Source organism: Spea bombifrons, chromosome 6, assembly GCF_027358695.1.
Source record: "Spea bombifrons isolate aSpeBom1 chromosome 6, aSpeBom1.2.pri, whole genome shotgun sequence".
Taxonomy (NCBI): Eukaryota; Metazoa; Chordata; class Amphibia; order Anura; family Pelobatidae; genus Spea; species Spea bombifrons.
This window is the reverse complement of record NC_071092.1, coordinates 45,880,227-45,899,824: the sequence shown is the minus strand read 5'-3', so window position 1 is coordinate 45,899,824 and position 19,598 is coordinate 45,880,227. Positions and strand designations below refer to the sequence as shown.

Genomic DNA, 19,598 nt, shown 5'->3' with positions numbered 1-19,598 from the left:
AGTAAAACAAAACCACTATATTTTACAAAAACAAACACTGTTCTCCCAAGGTCACCCTGCCTCAGGACAGCTCATTCACATGACCTTCTCAGCTACAGATATTAGAAAATAATGTAAATGCGTTAAAAACGTAAAGAACGCACACATTTTAAGGCACATAACCATGATAAAGCCCAGATCAAAATCTAGAGTCCTTATTCCCCCCCAGGATAATGGCCGGCTATGATAGGCTTGGTAAGGATGGAATTGGACTCCAGCTGTTCAGCTATTGTTATTACGAATCAGATATAAAACAGACGCAGAAGTTGAAAAGGAACGAGATTCACAAGGGACAAGATTTAATAGAGTGTTGAAGCTCCAAAAATATAAGATTATATGATTATGTCAGTTTCTGAACTCATACGATGAATATAACCAGTTCCACATCAAAGGGTAAGACACTGTATCAAGATATTTCGCAACCCAACAAAGGAAGAGACAATTCCGTCTGTTCCACCTAAAAACACTTTTGAACACTGAGTACCATTAACAAATGTTACTTAACAGCTCGGTATCTTGGGAAATGAGGTTCAAAAATGCATATAGGGATGTTGAGGATCACAGTAGGGAGTAGGTGTCAGGAAAAACATTTCGATGGATGGGAGGGACGAACACGGAGGCAACAGATGCTACATATTATTTTTGGGAGATAATAACACTGTAAAGGTGGTTAAAAATAAATGGGGTATCTTGGTATCTTGATACCATCTGGACAACTTTATTGTGAGAATAAAAATGGTCTTGTGTTTTAAATGTGCAGTTCCAAATCTGGCCACAAGAGGCATCTGGGATAACTTACAACGTGGGCATTGAGTGGGATCTCCTCCATGTCTGGGATCAGAAGAGTCCACCATAATGGGACACCACAAGCTGAGCCCCACTGACTTTCCACATAAGGAAAGACCTTGCAGTGGTCCATATGTACCAAAATACTAAAGCGGACACAGTAAGAGTGGCAATGGAAGTGAAGGGGTGGTCTGCCCTACTGGTTACCCTAATTTAAAGATCTTGGGCCACTATGGTGTCACAATGGCTTTAGGCAGTAATAACCACTACTAGATCTATTTGGCCCTTGTTTGCTTTAGGAGCCAACAACAGTTGTCCCTTGGGCCCTGTGTAGCACACAGTATGAAGGAGATATCACCATGGGTCATGGTGAGGGTTAGAGTGGAACCAAGGAGACATGTACAACTGGGCTTGGTGGGGCCACTAGAAGAAGTTTGCCTATTTCTATTTTCATGGCAGTATGGATATTGTGCAGTGGGCTCATTGCCATTTATCGTTACAATTTTATTGTTGGTGCCAGCCAAGTGGAGGAGATGTCTGGGCCAGCTCGGCTCCAACCTGCGCTTTTCCACTCTCTTTGAGCCAAGCTCAAATTAGGCTCTGGCCCAAGTCCTGGCCGAGCGTGGCAACGACTGCAGAAGCACCAGCCGAGGCCAAACTTTTTCAATTGCCTCCTCCGTGCCCAGCCATTCCTGGATACTTTCTGTACTCTTTATTAGTTTGTTATCATTAAAGGGCCAGTCTGTGAAGAAAACATGGAAGCCTTTGGGACTGAAACGTGCTTTTTGGGCTCAAATATTTCTAAAATTAGAAGCAGGCTGTGGCCACGACCCTTCAGGCAAATAAATAAGCCATCTGCCTGCGGTCAGCAAAATGCTTGCTTCAGCTCCATGGATTAAGCAGTAACAGTAACGTTATTAAAAAACTAAAGCAAAAGACCGAGGGAAACATGAATTAAATCGGGATTCCTTTGAATAAATATATTTTGGAAAAAAGATGCCAAAAAAAAGTTTTGTATTCATCACGGTTGTCAAGCTCCCTTTAATTTGATTAGAATTGTGCAAGGAAGTAAAATGGGAAGTTCTTATGATTGAAGATTATGGTTACTTGTAGACATCTGTTCAAAAGCTGAGTCCTGCAATAGAATTTCAAGTTCATAAAACAATCGTTCCTTATTTCCATGCAACTAATCTCTTGGCTTCGGATAACAGACACGGTAAGCATTCTACGAAGATCAGTAAAATGATAAATGAAGATTAGTTTTAAAGGGGAAAAAATGTCTCTTGTGCAGTTTTAAGACAAAGTAGATCTTGTTTCAGCAAAACAGAGAAAATTGGATTTAAGGTTTAAAGAAGGGACCAGAGGTTTTCTGGATCGAATTACAGGGATGCAGATTTTCATCGGTTTTGGGCAAAAATTCAAATGAACACGTTAATGATTTTTTTCCCCAGTTCAAACCAACTTAAAGTAACAGTTCAATTTTTAAAATGATTTTGTTTAACTTAAAGGAAAAGTCCTATGGAAAATCTACTTGATTATAAACCTCAGCGCTGTATACAGTAATAACCCCCAGCACTGTATACAGTAATATACCCCCCCAGCACTGTATACAGTAATATAACCCCCCAGCGCTGTATACAGTAATATAACCCCCAGCGCTGTATACAGTAATATAACCCCCAGCGCTGTATACAGTAATATAACCCCCAGCGCTGTATACAGTAATATAACCCCCAGGGCTGTATACAGTAATATAACCCCCCCACAACTGTATACAGTAATATAACCCCCAGTGCTGTATACAGTAATATAACCCCCCAGCGCTGTATACAGTAATATAACCCCCAGTGCTGTATACAGTAATATAACCCCCAGCGCTGTATACAGTAATATAACCCCCAGCGCTGTATACAGTAATATAACCCCCAGCGCTGTATACAGTAATATAACCCCCCAGCACTGTATACAGTAATATAACCCCAGTGCTGTATACAGTAATATAACCCCCAGCGCTGTATACAGTAATATAACCCCCCCAGCACTGTATACAGTAATAACCCCCAGCACTGTATACAGTAATATAACCCCACAGAGGCATGTTGGCATCAGGGCCGGCCTTAGGGGTGTGCGAACTGTACGGCCGCACAGGACGCCATGGCAACAGGGGCACCGTCTGGGACTTAAATTAAAACATTGTTTGTTTTTTTTGTAACTTTATTTAACATCCTCCATTGTAAATAAAGGTTTTTTTTAAACTTTATTTAACATGGAGGATGTTAAATAAAGTTAAACAAAAAAAAAAAAAAAACGCTCGGCGCCCCTCACTCACCCCTTGCTGAGCGCCGGAATTATTCTGGCGCTCAGCTGTGAAGCGCGCACCGCGGCAGAGCGGGAAGACGGACGCCTTCCGCTCCCACCGCAGGACTCCGGCAACAAGGTAAGTAAGGATAGGGGGTAGATAGTGATAAGGGGAAGGGGGGTAGATAGCTGCCCAAAAACATATGGGGCAAAAAGTAGAATTTATTTTTTTTAAAGGAAACAGCCCAATATGTTTAAAACCTTTAACCTGATACTAGGTACAAAATGTATTAGCAGTTTCCCCTTTAAATACAGCTTTACTTTAATTAATTTGGTGTATTATTTACAAATGGATTGATCCTTTTCACACTGGTAAAGCTGTGATTCATTGGGTAAGCGAGTCTTAGCTTCCTGACTCAGTGGACTTTGTCATAGAAATTCTACAGAAGCCAATTTATAGCGTAAGATCCGAGAGGAAGCTGACACGGGTCACATGATTAAAACGAAGACCACGATATTTTTTCTTTAAAAAGTGTACTTTTTGCCAGTATCGCGGTAATAGTAAAGTTTAAACCAAAGATGCAGACGTTGTGGAAAACCTACCTCGCCGGGACCCCGGTTGCTTTCCACGTTAGGAAGTCGGGAAGATCAAAGAATTGTCCAGATTTATCCCAACATTCTTTGCGCAAGTTCTTTTAAAAAAGGGAAAAAAAATCTTCAATAAAAACTCCAGAACATAGACAATCCAAAAAACTTTTGTCATCACGTTAGATGTATCAATTTCTAACATTTTTAATAAATATCCAGAAAAAAAGACATTGTCGAAAATATTGGATTTTAATATTTTGCGGATGAGAAAAATGTACATTTTCTGGGTTAAGTTAAAAAAAAAAGTATGAATCGGCATAAAGTCAATTATAGAACCAGAGAGACATCTGTTACTTGGGATTTAATCCAATACTATTGGGGTTCCATTTTATTTTTTCCTCAAACCTTAAAATAATAAATAAATAAAAAATAATAAAAAAAAATATTAATAATTAGAAAAAATAATTAAAAATAATAAATAAATAAATAAATAAAAACATAAAAGGGTTTGTTGATAAAATAAACTTCCCTCCCGTATTTAAATGTTTCTATCCAATAATTAATTAAATAAGGAAAGTCTCCATTTGTGAAATAGGCTGAATTATTATTATTATTATACGCATTGTCATTGTGTCTACATCGTTGGGTTTATGCTACACAAGTTCTGGGGTTGTCCACCGGCAACCTCAAGGTATCCTTCAGAAGTGTTCTACCCCTCCGGTCCATGTTCTTACCGTGATCTCTTTGTAGTTACACGTGTACTGAGAACCGAAACCTCCAAGGGGGGGGCAGTTTCTATTTATTCCTTCAGCTGACATCTCCGGCGTCTTAGTCTGAATCTTGTAAAACTTGAATGTGAGATGACCTTACATCTCACCGATAATCTTCCATCTCTGGGTTCCCCCCATAACGCTGAACTCCAAACAACAGGAGCTGATGTTTGCCAATAGTGCCGATCACAATATGTGTCTTTTAGTTATTAAAAAAAAATTCATATTGCCGTATTGGCCCAAGAGAAAATGACGATTTTAGTGGGAAATTCCAAAGAAGTAATTTCTGAGCTTCTGAAGATGAATGTAACCTCATATGTTTTCTCTGTTGGCCCAATAAAAGGTATCGGCTTCAGCTGAAGACTCCGTCGGCTTTATTACAAGTTATAAAAGAAACAGAACTCCAGCCTCACAAATCTATGGAATTCTCCTTATCCTTGGAATAAAGAGCTGCCAATTTTGGAGTACCCAAGGGGGTTAAAGCAATCCATTTTTACATTACTGACAGGGTGGTAGTTGAGTGGAACAGCCTCCCAGCAGAAGTGGTAGAGGGTAATACAGTGAGGGTATTAAACATGCATGGGATAGACATACGGCTCCTGAATCTAAGACGAGACCAACGACTGATTAAGGTTTGAGTCTTTACAGCAGGAGAGACTGGCGACTAGACGGGGGCCGGAGGGGGCCGATCTGTTGGCAGGTTCTATGTTTCTAGATGATGCAAAAAGTAATGGAAGATGCAGAGATCGAAGCAATGATTTGCATCGCATGTAATGGTCGAGAGGCATTAAAAATAAGAAGACGTAGACGCTGCTTTATTTAGTTTTAAAAGAAGGTTTTATTAGGCGAGCAGGTGGAACATCATCTTTAAAAGACGCAAACGTATCTATAGTAACCTGTAAAAAGTCTGGCGCAGGGTCTTTAAATTTCAAAGAAGTCGGGCATATGGGGGGGGCTGCAGGGGATATTAACTGCGACCACGTCTTAAAGAAATAATCATTTTGGATGGAAACACCCCGTTATCAGGAGGCCTGACAGCTTGGAGCTTTCCGAGTGATGGAACTGCTGCTAGATATTTAAATCTTTATATATGACTCCACGTCAGCCAAACGGGAGATAGAAGGACTTTATCGGCTGCTACGAGGAGTCCTAAACACACGGCTATTCTTTGTCTAACTAAAATGCCCCATTGTGGAGGTGTGGGGGGGTAGGGGGGTTTATCTTAATAAATAATTATGTGACGGTCTTACGAATGAGACGTCTATTATTTCGGAGATAAGCCGGCCTGAGAAACATAATTAGAGATTCTTACAAATGCTTTGGTTGTTATTAACGGTCGGGGCGCTTCCTCCGCTCCTTGGCCAAGGAGACTTTTAGTAGAATAGGGAGGACGAGTTACCCAAATGGACATTTATTAAACGCTAAAATGATACAAAGTTACCGTCTCTTTTGTTAACATTTTTGCGGGTGATGTTAATAATATATAGACAGGATCTGCCGAAGTGACAGTTCCGGTTTGAAGGGACCCTCCAGCCGTCATCCGCACTTTAACTGCATGGTCCCTTTAAATCTGGGTGGTGCGTCCCTTGCAGAGTTATGGGGGGGATTCTGCATGTGCCCCTTTCCCATAGTTATGGGGGTGTCAAGGATATTAAACTATCCCTTGAACAATGTTTCATACCGCCCGATAACAGGGTGTGCCTATAGACGAGCAGGGGCTATAGTTGGGGTCAGGGGCGCTTATCTTACGCCCTCACGAGTTAGTGATGTCATAACCAAGTTCGCAACTTTACATGGTGAGGCGGCCACGTGGGAGCTATGATTGAGGCCTGCAACTCCATCAATTTCTCAGCTCATTAGGCCGAGTAGATGATCTCCTCGACCGGCCCAAATTAAGCGGAGCTGCCCATCAGGCCGGAGGGATACTGCCCGAAATCAGGTCTGTCTTGCAGAAAACCAGACACTTGGGAGCTATTGGGAGGTGTTTGCAAATCCTTGGAGGCCTTTGTGGCGTCACTACTCATGCGCAGAAGCTGGGGGCTATGAGCCATCTACATTTTATAAGTCCTGATACGTAAAAAAGTCTGTATTTGGGGATCCTTCTCCACCATTTTCTCCCGTTCTTTCCTTTACACCCTTCATCAGGATTCCTCTGCTTATAAAAGGGGCAAATACCGATTCCACTCAGTAACGCTAAAGTACCGCTAAAATGTTTTTCTATATACCAAATAACTAATTAAGAGATTAGATATTCATACCAATAACCAACGTTATGGAGGGTAAAGGTGATGGAAAACCCTTCCGCTTAACATTAAGGGGGTAGTAGAAGTATTATTAATCACTCATCTACAGATACCAGACAAGCCAGAAGGCCTGTTTTTACCTCAGAAATCTCCTGGTGCTGCCACAACCACAAGGGATTCTGGGTAGGCGCATGCAAATAAGGTCAACAATGATCACCTTTCGCCTCTATATCCACTATAAGATATTCATGAAACCTGCGTGCGTCGGCAGAGCGATACGCGGATACCAAATTACTTTATTCACCTCCCTGGAGAATTCTTTGTTGTTTTAGGAGGCAAGGGGTTAACCGAACGCACATAAACACAACTTTTACAGCCATTGGCAATAAAATGAACCCGAGTGCCAGCGTATAATATAATATATGTTTACTCTGCAAAGGGAGCTTCATGCGATAAATCACTCGAGCATTCAGGGAAAACTGATTTATTCCAGCTAAGTAATGCGGGGAGAAAATGGAGTCAGACAATTGATATCCACCCTCCGAGAGAGAAAAAAAACGGCGTTAATTATGGGCCATTAACATGAACCTGTCAGGGTTGGCTTCAGGAAGTGATTACCGGTGACCTTAACCTGTCTGCACCTCATACTAACTACATGCTCCATGCTTTCTTTTTAAAAAAGGCAGATTGTAAGCAGTTTAAGGGTAAAATAAACTGTTTTACATTTGGCCTTCATTAAAGACCACGGCTGGAGGAATAAAAAAAAAACAAAGGCGCCAGCGGAAAGCTAAAAAAAAAAAAATCCGAGCAGCCGGAATAACGAGCAGCCTTATTTATACGAACAATTATTATTATTTATTGATTTACATAGCATAGAATCTGCCGGCCCCATTTGGCCCCCCCGTCTAGTCGCCCGTTTCTCCTGCTGTAAAGACTCGAACCTTAATCAGTCGTTGGTCTCGTCTTAGATTCAGGAGCCGTATGTCTATCCCATGCATGTTTAATCCCCTCACTGTATTACCCTCTACCACTTCTGCTGGGAGGCTGTTCAAATTATATACCACCCACTATAGTAATGAAGGAAGTACCATATATCTATGCATTTTCTTTCCTATATGCAAATAATTATTGAAACTGATTAATTTCAAAGAGTCCAGACCAATTATTAAGTTACTTGGTTGCAGACAAAGTTCTAATTGTTACATTTTAAAATTAATTATACATATTATTATTACTTAATAATTTATAAAAAAAATATTCAACTGGTTAGTAATTTTTTTTTAAATGTTCTAAATTGAGAAATACTGAGAAGTTAGAGATGAATAAACTCACTTCCTTTAACCAGAGAAGTTTAGGAGGCTGCATTTCCACCGACATCACGCCTCCGACATAATCCAACACCTTGTGTTTCGTGCCGTTAATCCGATTCACCTGGGATCCGGCACGATGGTCCATCCACATTATCACGTTTCTACGGCGATCACCTTAACATAGACATTATTACCATGAAATATATATATATATATATATACTTTGTATTATATACAGTAATAACCCCCCAGCGCTGTATACAGTAATATAACCCCCAGCGCTGTATACAGTAATATAACCCCCAGCGCTGTATACAGCAATATAACCCCCAGCGCTGTATACAGTAATATAACCCCCAGCGCTGTATACAGTAATATAACCCCCAGCGCTGTATACAGTAATATAACCCCCCCAGCGCTGTATACAGTAATATAACCCCCAGCGCTGTATACAGTAATATAACCCCCCAGCGCTGTATACAGTAATATAACCCCCAGCGCTGTATACAGTAATATAACCCCTCCACGCTGTATACAGTAATATAACCCCCAGCGCTGTATACAGTAATATAACCCCCAGCGCTGTATACAGTAATATAACCCTCGGCGCTGTATACAGTAATATAACCCCCCAGCGCTGTATACAGTAATATAACCCCCAGCGCTGTATACAATAATATAACCCCCAGTGCTGTATACAGTAATATAACCCCCAGCACTGTATACAGTAATAACCCCCCAGCACGGTATACAGTAATGTAACCCCCCGCGCTGTATACAGTAATATAACCCCCCAGCGCTGTATACAGTAATATAACCTCCCAGCGCTGTATACAGTAATATAACCCCCAGCGCTGCATACAGTAATATAACCCCCAGTGCTGTATACAGTAATATAACCCCCAGCGCTGTATACAGTAATATAACCCCCAGTGCTGTATACAGTAATATAACCCCCAGCGCTGTATACAGTAATAACCCCCCAGCACGGTATACAGTAATGTAACCCCCGCGCTGTATACAGTAATATAACCCCCCAGCGCTGTATACAGTAATATACCCCCCAGCGCTGTATACAGTAATATACCCCCCAGCACTGTATACAGTAATATAACCCCCCAGCACTGTATACAGTAATATAACCTCCCAGCGCTGTATACAGTAATATAACCCCCCGGCACTGTATACAGTAATATTACCCCCAGCGCTGTATACAGTAATATAACACCTCAGTGCTGTATACAGTAATATAACCCCCCAGCGCTGTATACAAGTAATATAACCCCTCAGCGCTGTATACAGTAATATAACCCCCCGGCACTGTATACAGTAATATAACCCCCAGCGCTGTATACAGTAATATAACCCCCAGCGCTGTATACAGTAACATAACCCCCAGCGCTGTATACAGTAATATAACCCCCCAGCGCTGTATACAGTAATATAACCCCCAGCGGTGTATACAGTAATATAACCCCCAGCGCTGTATACAGTAATATACCCCCCAGCACTGTATTCAGTAATAACCCCCAGCGCTGTATACAGTAATATAACCCCCCAGAGCTGTATACAGTAATATAACCCCCAGCGCTGTATTCAGTAATAACCCCCCAGCGCTGTATACAGTAATATAACCCACCGGCGCTGTATACAGTAATATAACCCCCCCCCAGCGCTGTATACAGTAATATACCCCCCAGCGCTGTATACAGTAATATAACCCCCCCAGCGCTGTATACAGTAATATAACCCTCCAGCGCTGTATACAGTAATATAACCCCCAGCGCTGTATACAGTAATATAACCCTCCAGCACTGTATACAGTAATATAACCCCCCCAGCGCTGTATACAGTAATATAACCCTCCAGCGCTGTATACAGTAATATAACCCTCCAGCACTGTATACAGTAATATAACCCCCCGGCGCTGTATACAGTAATATAACCCCTAGCACTGTATACAGTAATAGCCCCCCAGCGCTGTATACAGTAATATAAACCCCAGCGCTGTATACAGTAATATAACCCCCAGCGCTGTATACAGTAATATAAACCCCAGCGCTGTATACAGTAATATAACCCCCAGCGCTGTATACAGTAATATAAACCCCAGCGCTGTATACAGTAATATAACCCCCAGCGCTGTATACAGTAATATAACCCCCCAGCACTGTATACAGTAATATAACCCCCTAGCGCTGTATACAGTAATATAACCCCCCAGCACTGTATACAGTAATATAACCCCCAGCACTGTATACAGTAATATAACCCCCAGCGCTGTATACAGTAATGTCGGTCGGTAACAAAAACCTGGTGTCACCCCCCCCCTAAACTCCCTTTTTCTGCAGACTTGGTGGCCACGGATGTTTATTTTTTATGGCAATGCTAATGAAAGTCATAGACTTGATGAGTCCAACAGGATAATTTAGACTGAGCCATTCTATTGTTTAGAAGGCAGTATGATGAGGAGATCCAGTTCTGTGACTCGGGGACTTTCTGTATATCCCGTGTCAGATAGGTGTACGCGTGTGCGGCCTTAACGATGCCCTGCATTTTGTCCCATGGAATCTTAATCCTCTTCTGACCACGCCATGTATCCGCGGTCAGGCTGTATGTAGCATATTCCATCGCTCCGTCACTGTCACATGTATAATGCATTACAGAAGCAAAAAGCCCTGAAATGGGAATCTTACGTTCCCTTAATGGATAATAGAACGCTTTGTTTTCTAGAACAGCTGATGTCATTTTTTAGCAATATTGTATATAAATTAAGAGCGCTGGTATAGATTTCTCCATAAGTACAGTATTGATTCAGGCATTATAAGGGCATAACGTTATTAAATAATTGACAAAATTGTACGCCGTCGTAAACAACTCAGGATTAAAGGTCACCAGCATGTTAGTGGAATTCGCCAGAATTAATTATATCTTGACGGAATTTATATTCCTTTTTTTTTTTCTTTTTTTTTTTTGGAAATAGAGTAATTACTAAATTCTTGGAACAAAACAACAAAAAAAAATACAGTAAATGTAAACATTTTAAAAAAATTATGTATCCAAGCTAGTGAGTTATATGATTAATTGATTCCATCCCATGGTTAGTGTTTTTTTTTTTTTTTTTTTTTTTTTTTTTTTAAATATTAGCAGCATTGAAGATATTCTAGTTAGACCTTCAAAAAACAAAGGATGGTTAATTTTGTAGATTTTTGTTCCCAAATAACCGGACAGAGGGTCACGAATATTATGTGATAATATAATAAAAATTGTATGCAATTTTATATATTTTTTGACTGATTAAAAACTGTTTCTATAGCTAACAAAGTATCGCAATATGTTTTAAATAAATTATATTTTTTTCCCTGGTTGCCTTCAGAGCAAAAAAAAAACATCAATCAAAAAAAAAAATTGGGACTCCTGTATTGTGGCGTTTGGTCTGGAGGTAGGATTGGTGGGGCCAGGACCACCTGCCCACCTTACTAGAAGATCCACCTTGTGGTGCTTAGCGGCAGAGCGTTGCGGGGAGGTCACATGGAAGCTGCAGCACAGACAACCATCGATAATACAGCTCCCTGGCTGGCAGGTCAGGGAAGATCACGGCCCATGTTCCCCGCTGCCCACAAGGTCGGCCGTGGCCAGAAAACACTGCCGGGTTCACCATCACACCTCGCAGTGCTCCCCATCCTCACAACTGACGCTGAGCCAGTTTATGTTACTAAAATGATTTCTTATGAGATTTATGTTACCTTCAGCATTTACCGCTAGCGGCCGGAACTGTTTATCCAACACCACGAGGGAGCAGGTCGCATCAAAACCCAGTCCTCGAATGTGTCCGCTTCCTGCAAATTGGGCAACTTTCTGTACAAAAAAAAAAAATATGTATTTAAAGTTACCATAAACCATATATACATGCTCTTAAATAAATATATAAATTGACCAGATTTCTGAAAGTACATTAAAGGCCATTACGTGATATTATATGATTCCAACAAATTACCGGCAAAGAAAGGAAAATATTTTATAGAATAAAAAGGGGATAATGCAGGTCCCTCTTCTTCTTCTTCTCATTTCAAATTGTCTTTTTTGTACTAACATTTTAAAAAACTGGGCTAAACAGCAAAAAAAAACAACATAAACCATTGCCTGTTTTTTTTTAAAGGAATGGGTGGAGATTAGTGTATAGAAATAAATTAAAAAAAAAATGGAGAATAAAAATATTAATTAACAGAAAGAAGAAGGGACCTCATAAGTAGACGGATAAATCCGACAATGGCGGATATATAAAAAAAAAAAAGGGAGAATAAAAATATTAATTAACAGAATGAGACCTCATAGGTAGACGGACAAATCCGACAATGGCGGATATATAAAAAAAAAAAGGGAGAATAAAAATATTAATTAACAGAATGAGACCTCATAGGTAGACGGACAAATCCGACAATGGCGGATATATAAATAGGCATCCCTTGGAATCGAAGAACGAACATCGGGTTCTGCACTCTTATACGTACAAACTGTCTCGCTTCAACAAAGTGCACTCATTAAAAATGTAACAGAACAATCGATAGCGCGTGTATGGCGAGCTGCCCCGTGTACTGGAGAGGCGATGAATTATTTAATGGCGGATTTCCTAAAGGGATGCAGAATCTTTGTGCTTATTTTCATATTTCTTCCTTATAGATATTAAGTATTGTCACAGATCAGGGTTTGGCAAGATGCAGCCCCATCGGTGGTCCGGGGCAATAACTCGCCCAAGCGATGGTGGGCATTATCGTCTAAGCAGCTGAGGGTCCCAGTTGAGCTCTTGAACTTGAAACGGTAAAGGGACCGTTTAATGTCACTGATACCCCATTTCTATAAAAAGTGACCCCCCCCGGGGAACATCGAGAAACATTTTGTTTTATACTCCATTGCTTTCTGCTCACATAAAAAAAATATAACTTTTCATATTTCACGTAAAACTCTATAAAACAGAATTTAATTCTTCCTAAGTGATCATGCAAGGGTTAATATTATAGTCATAAAGCTACATTCAAAAAATAAATACATTTCACATAAAAAAAGTTAAAAAAATACAAAAAAATAACTTAAATGCACACATTAAGACTTAATTTCCCGTAAGTGTTCATTTTCACTAATTTGTTGTACATCGCTACTGAGTATGATGGCGCTATATAAATCAATAAATAATAATAAGGATGACAATAGTAATATTTAAGAGTGTTACCTTGGCAACGTGGCAACAAGCCGCCCAGACGTCACTAGATGCTTGCTCATAGTGGTCGGCATGAGGTTCCCAAATTTGTATTGGTTCTTCTGCCTGGTGCACCACGGTCCCAAATTGGTCGACCAAAGCCGCACGCGCGCTACCCGTCCCCACATCTATACCCACGTAGTAAGAGATTCCTTCCTCTTTCCCACTCTGCATTCTCTGTCAAACCTACACAAAAAAATAAATAAACGCATTTCACAACCAATTGCCGCTGAAGCCGTATCTTTTATACCAAGTCATTTCTCATTTATTTGAATAATTTATCATTTATTTTGGCTGGGCAGCAGCGGGAAAAAAATAAAAAATAAAGAATAATCTTATTTACTTGGGCGTTATAAGCAACGTCTGGAAATGGTAATTTCATATAAAAAGAACACTGACTCATCCCATAAAATTTTCCCATGGATGGGATCTGATATATATATATAGTTATATTGTTATATATATAGTTATATTGTTATATATAGTTATATTGTTATATATATAGTTATATTGTTATATATTGTTATATATATATATATATATAGTTATATTGTTATATATTGTTATATTGTTATATATATAGTTATATTGTTATATATTGTTATATATTGTTATATATATATATATATAGTTATATTGTTATATATTGTTATATTGTTATATATATAGTTATATTGTTATATATTGTTATATATTGTTATATATATATATATATAGTTATATTGTTATATATTGTTATATTGTTATATATATATAGTTATAGTGTTATATATAGTTATATTGTTATATATTGTTATATTGTTATATCTGTTGTTTTAACTATCATGTATTAATCATGTCATAATCATGTATTAAAAAAAATAATGCATTTAATGTTATCATAAACCTATATATACATATATATTTAAATTAAGGGACATTTTTGTTAATTAATATACAATTCTTACATTTAGGGGTGTGGTTTGCTCAACCCAATATTTAAATACGTAATTATTCTGCGTCTCAGATTCAGAAGCCATATTTAAATTCCAGGACTGTAATAGCCTCTACCACTTATGCTAGGAAGCTGTTCCACGTATCTACCACCCTCTCAGTAAGGTAGAACGTCCTTACACACATTCACTTTTCCTATTTGAAAAAAAAAATCTGATGCACCCATATTCACAAATCCAGCACTTTTTACCCAGATAAAACAACGGGGCGTTTCCTATTCATGTTTTTGTAACAATAAAGAAGTGCATTATCTGTTAGTTCTTCTATTTGCTTTAGTAATTTTTAGAAACAAATTATGAACAAAAATGTCTTAGGCTAGCAAATTTATTTCCACTGAGACACAACAAGGAAATGACTGTCCATCTGTTTGTTAAATTGTTATTTATAGATACCGAATTATTCCCTTTTTGGTGGAAAGGGGTTACAAAATATACGTCTCAAAATGTCAAAAAGAGAAGGAAACCAACAGTTGTTTTTGTGGATTTTGATTTTTTTGACCCAGAATTCTGGTCCACTGAAAAGGCCACGGTGGAGCTGGGTTCCCGAAGACTCTGTTTTTTGGGGGGCTGTTCCCTCTGGCCACCACCCCACCTTCAGAATTCAGAGGGTCTCCTCTAGGGGGGTGCCCTTCCATGGTTTCAGCCCCCCCGAAGGAGAAGATTGGGGACCCAGCATCCACTGTAGCCCTACACTTTGGAGCACAGGCACACAACACCGTTGGGCAGGACCTCCGCCCCCAGCGCCAAGAGACCTAGTTATGGCTGTGCTATTCCAAGCCCCATACACTGTATTCTAAAATTCTGTAGGATTCTATGACAGTAAAAAAAAGCCTCATGTTGACAGTTTCTAAAGCTGGAAGCTTTTCCATGCATGTCTTGGAGACTTATTAATACCCAGGATGTATTTTTACACCGCAAGCCAAATATACTAAGTGTATATACTGCATTAGCGCTGAGTGCTTAAAAAAAAAACCCCGCTAGTATCCAAACGCATCCATCACCCAGAGCGTGCATTTGAAAATTGGCCAACGTAAAAAGTCTGGATCTATTTTTTTTTTAACCCCTTAAGGACAATGGGCGGTCCCACAACCCATTGAAAGCAATGCATTTTGAGCCCGTACATGTACGGGCTTTGTCATTAAGGGGTTAAATCAGGATCCTGGGCACAGAGTGCAATTTATAAAAAAAAAAAAAAAAAAAAAAATCAATTTGGAAATGTACCCTGTCTTTCGTCTTCAGTTTGATTGAAAGCCAGGAGAAAACAGGGCCGGTCGCAGACTTCAAAACAAGCCTCGCTGACCTCCATATAGAGAGACTCTCTGTATAATGAATCTTAATTAAGATGGACCTGTCAGCCTTCCAGAGACGCAATTTTTAAAATGTTAGATTGAAATAAACTGGAAGTGAATATTAATCATTTTTTTCCTGCTCTTTTGCTTGCATGTTAAGTGCATTTTGGGCCACAGGGGTTGTTTAAAGGACACAGAAGATAGAATATAATCCCGTCTGCATGCTAAACGCCGTCTGATACTGTAGCGATTCAATCAATACGGGCCAGTGCGTTATCGCGTCCATTGTCTTATATCTTTCATCCATCTTGGTACTAATTTGTATCATTTGTGGAATCTTACTGCGGAGAACAAATGTTTCAATACATTATCTCATCCCTGGTCCCATAAAAGATCTAGACTTTAAAGGGGCACTCTAGCCATCACATGCACTTTAATGTATATGACGATGGGGTGACCCTGGCACTTTAAGGCCAGCGGCCACCTGATTTTTTTATGCTCAAATAGTGCTCGGCAGAGCAAATCCAGCTGCTGGAGCGGTAGATTGGGTGAGTATGGGTTGCTGATGGCCAGTGGCCTACAGAACATTTGCCTGGAGTGCCAGATGGCCAACTCGGGCTGAGTGTCACCTTGAAATTAACCTTTTTTATGCATTTGCCTCCTCTTTATGCATTTGCATGGGTTACCCTGGGAGGTCCCACCTCCATGTCTTGTAGGAGATGCATTTGGCTACTACACTGGCTTGCGTGAGATTTAAAGCTAGCCTAATGAGACTTCTGCACACATGCGCTGAAAGGACTCCTATTGACTTTAATGAGTGCGTTTCCTCCAGTTGGTGGCTGCTTCAAGAAGCCAAAATCGGCATGAATGTTCATACTATATAGTGTGAGTGTTCATACTATGTAAAAAAACTGCTGCTGTTGCTTCCTCCATTTGATTTCAATGGAAGCTGAGCTCCCATTGGTTAAAATGTGCCCTGTGGAAGAAGCATACTGAGGTATGCTCCCTACTTCCAGTAGATGGAGCCGGGGGAGGAGTTAAATGCAACAGGCATCTAATTTTCTAGCTCTAATAACTAATGAATACTTGCACCAATCTGCATGCAGCAAAATGCAAAATAGACTCCAATATACATTTACCATGAAAATTGGACCTTTAATTATATTTAATCTTTATACTAAGGGACTGAGAGGGAAGTCAAAAAAGTACCAATTTCCTCAATTAAATATATTCATAATTTAACATACTTGCCATATTTACATTTTTAAACCTCATTAATTATTATAATAATTATATAATAGGTTTAAGAACGGGTCAGGTTAGCCTGGAACCAGATCTTAACAAACTGCGCTTTGCTAAAGTTCCAACATCTAATATAAGTACTGGTTTTTGGCCTTTAAATAGATATATTAATATATTAATTAATTAATTAATAGTTAAAAGGAATGATATCTCTTTAATATTCTATCCCAGCGATTAAGGGTCCACCGTTTAAATATATCTCTCTATTTCGCAGAAATAAATCAGATGACATCTTTTTGCCTCAATAACAATTTGTCGAGAAACTCGAGCGATGACATTGAGATCTTCATCACTCTCGGTTTTCTCCGTCGGTGAAAGGGTCAAATATGCCTAATTATTATGTCTGCAAAAGACGTTCCACGGGGGACTAAAATCTACTGACCCCAAGCATTATCTCCTGCAGGAAAAGAGCCAATAAAATATATTAGCACTCAAAATGATTAAATCCGACGGCGCCCTTCTTCCAAGCGCCCGTAACACGGTACGGATAGAAATTAGAAAGATCCAGTGGCTTCTCCGTCTCGACTGTTAATACCACACCCTCTATTAATCATTTTATTATCTTGGACAGCTCGGGTTAAGTAGATGTTCCACAGAGGTCCTCTTAAAGCGGAACTTCAATCGGTTTTTTGCTACTAGTATCAGATTCAAAAATACTACTTTTAATTTGCAGAACCTCGCCTTCAGCGATGAAATCATGCAATTAAATCCTATTAATTATAAAGTCCACCTTCTCTCGTAAACCTGCCCATGCTGTGCTTCGGAGCACCGGTCAAATACCCCCGAAGTCCCGACGACAGAATACCCGCTGTGTAAAACTTTTAAGACCCAAATGGTAACAATACTTTGCACAATGGATTGGCACGATGTTCCGTTCCGAGCGTCGGAATGCACGTGTTGGGTGGTCAAGATGCCGACAATTAATTTTGGCTGATAGGAGAAGAATGAAAGCCAACGCTCATTAAAGCAATTAAACAGATTGATTTACAGATTGGTCGGGGGGGGGTGTAAGTTTACTAACTATTTATTTTTCGGTGTTTCTGCCCAAGTTAAAAACAGATTCTGCGAGAAACATGTGCTTTGCTTAGACGAACATACGTTAACGACTAATGGAGTCCACGCAGTCTCATATTGTTTTCAGACCGGTCTTAGGAACACAGAAAGGAGAAGCGCATGCGACCCGGTCACCCAAATCCAGAATGTTTTTCTTTTCCACTTGCCATGGAGGACATTGACCCTTTAGTTATCACCACAGAGGGCACGTTTCTGGTATGTAACCTCCTAATAGGTTCTGTCAGGGCAGAGATGTGCGGAGCCCCCAGCCGTCCCCGTTTATCCCTGCATTAAAAAGATGCGCCGTGTCTTTATGACACGGAGCGCCAGGGTGTGACCTCATATCCCGGCTCTCCGTGTCTTAATGGGGGCGCAGCGGTTCGCGGAGGCTGTGCTGAGCTGGCCAGGCTCATACTGGAAGGGGTTAAATTCCGTAGTTGTACTAAAAGCACAAATTGTAGGTATACAATACCTTTTTTTTTTTTGCACTTATCTGGCATATCTGCTTTTAAGGACTATGACTCCCACCACTATCATCAATGCCCTGGCTGAGAGTGATGAGTGTTACAGTCAACAAACGCTCATCAGCTATATTTTTTTTGTTCAAGAAAATAAAAAATACATTGTCTGCCTGTGTTTTTATTTCAATTTTTTTAAAAAAAATTATTTATAAATTGAGGTATGGGGGGTTTACAGTTGGGTGGGAATGGAGCGGGCACTTTTAAGTAATTTGTGTTACCATTGTAGCAAGCAGCCGTATTGGAAATATAGTTTTTTGTATTCTAAGAGAAGCCGCTGATCGGTCTGTGACCAATCTGCATCGTCCTCTTATGTTCAGAGGAAGCCAGGGTGTAAGCGGGCATCTTCCCTCTTTAACATACGTCTCTCGTGCACGTGAAACGCGGGTAAAATGGCTGTTGGTCGACACAGGAGGCGATGAGCAGCCTCCATTACCCTACAAACATGTTTTCTCCGCAGCACTGTTAAGAGTACTTTAGCTCTTTTGTTCTCGAATACGTATCTGGCATTTAAGGGTTAAAAATTCTTATTCTTGGTAAGTAAACAAAAATGATTTTACTATCTTTTTTTTAAAAAATATTAGAATCTAATTTCTGTTATTTACAGTTTTTGGAAACCCGCCCGTAAATAAATGATTCAGTTTTTGTTGTGATTCAGAAAAAAAAAAAAATAAAATTACCGTAAAATTTAAATTATCGTGAATCAGTTAAGTAGCTGTCACCGTATCACAAACACTTACTTGCCGGTACAGAAATCTTACTATCTTTAGGAGGCAAAAGTAACAATGTATCACTGCCTGGGTTCCAGTGTTTGTTCTGAAGACTTGGAGATTTTGCTCTTTTTTTTCTGTAAGATTGCCTCTGATTGGTCAACTTTACGAAATCACCGATTGGCTCTGATTCTCTTTTCCTGCAAACCGAAGTTACTCTATAATCCAGGGTTCTCAAGTTGCATCTTTTTTTTTCTTTAAAAAAAAAAAAACCCTTAAAATTTCTTGAAATGCCTAAAAAAATAAATAAAAAAAAAACAGATATATTTTAATCTACGCTTAGCTTTAACTCTTTTGTTTGTTTTTTTTATAAAGGGTTTTTGAGAACAAACCTGTATTATCTTGTTCGAAACCTGAATGGTTCCTTAAATAAACACAGCAAGAAA

General features: G+C 39.6%; 1 protein-coding gene across 2 annotated transcripts in view; it reads right to left on the bottom strand.

Moving 5' to 3' along the window:
• FGGY (FGGY carbohydrate kinase domain containing) overlaps nucleotides 1-19,390 on the bottom strand; it is an 88,592-nt gene extending 69,202 nt beyond the window's left edge. The window contains exons 1-5 of one of the 2 annotated variants that reach the window (XM_053469541.1): nucleotides 19,183-19,390; nucleotides 13,262-13,474; nucleotides 11,781-11,892; nucleotides 8,057-8,208; nucleotides 3,727-3,815 (exon numbers count right to left, since the gene is read on the bottom strand). In XM_053469541.1, the coding sequence (XP_053325516.1) occupies nucleotides 3,727-3,815; nucleotides 8,057-8,208; nucleotides 11,781-11,892; nucleotides 13,262-13,462 (554 nt within the window). In that variant the 5' untranslated portion in view covers nucleotides 13,463-13,474; nucleotides 19,183-19,390. The remainder of the gene's footprint in view (nucleotides 1-3,726; nucleotides 3,816-8,056; nucleotides 8,209-11,780; nucleotides 11,893-13,261; nucleotides 13,475-19,182) is intronic. The other variant, XM_053469540.1, reaches the window with a different exon arrangement.
• Between the last annotated feature and the right edge of the window lie 208 nt (nucleotides 19,391-19,598).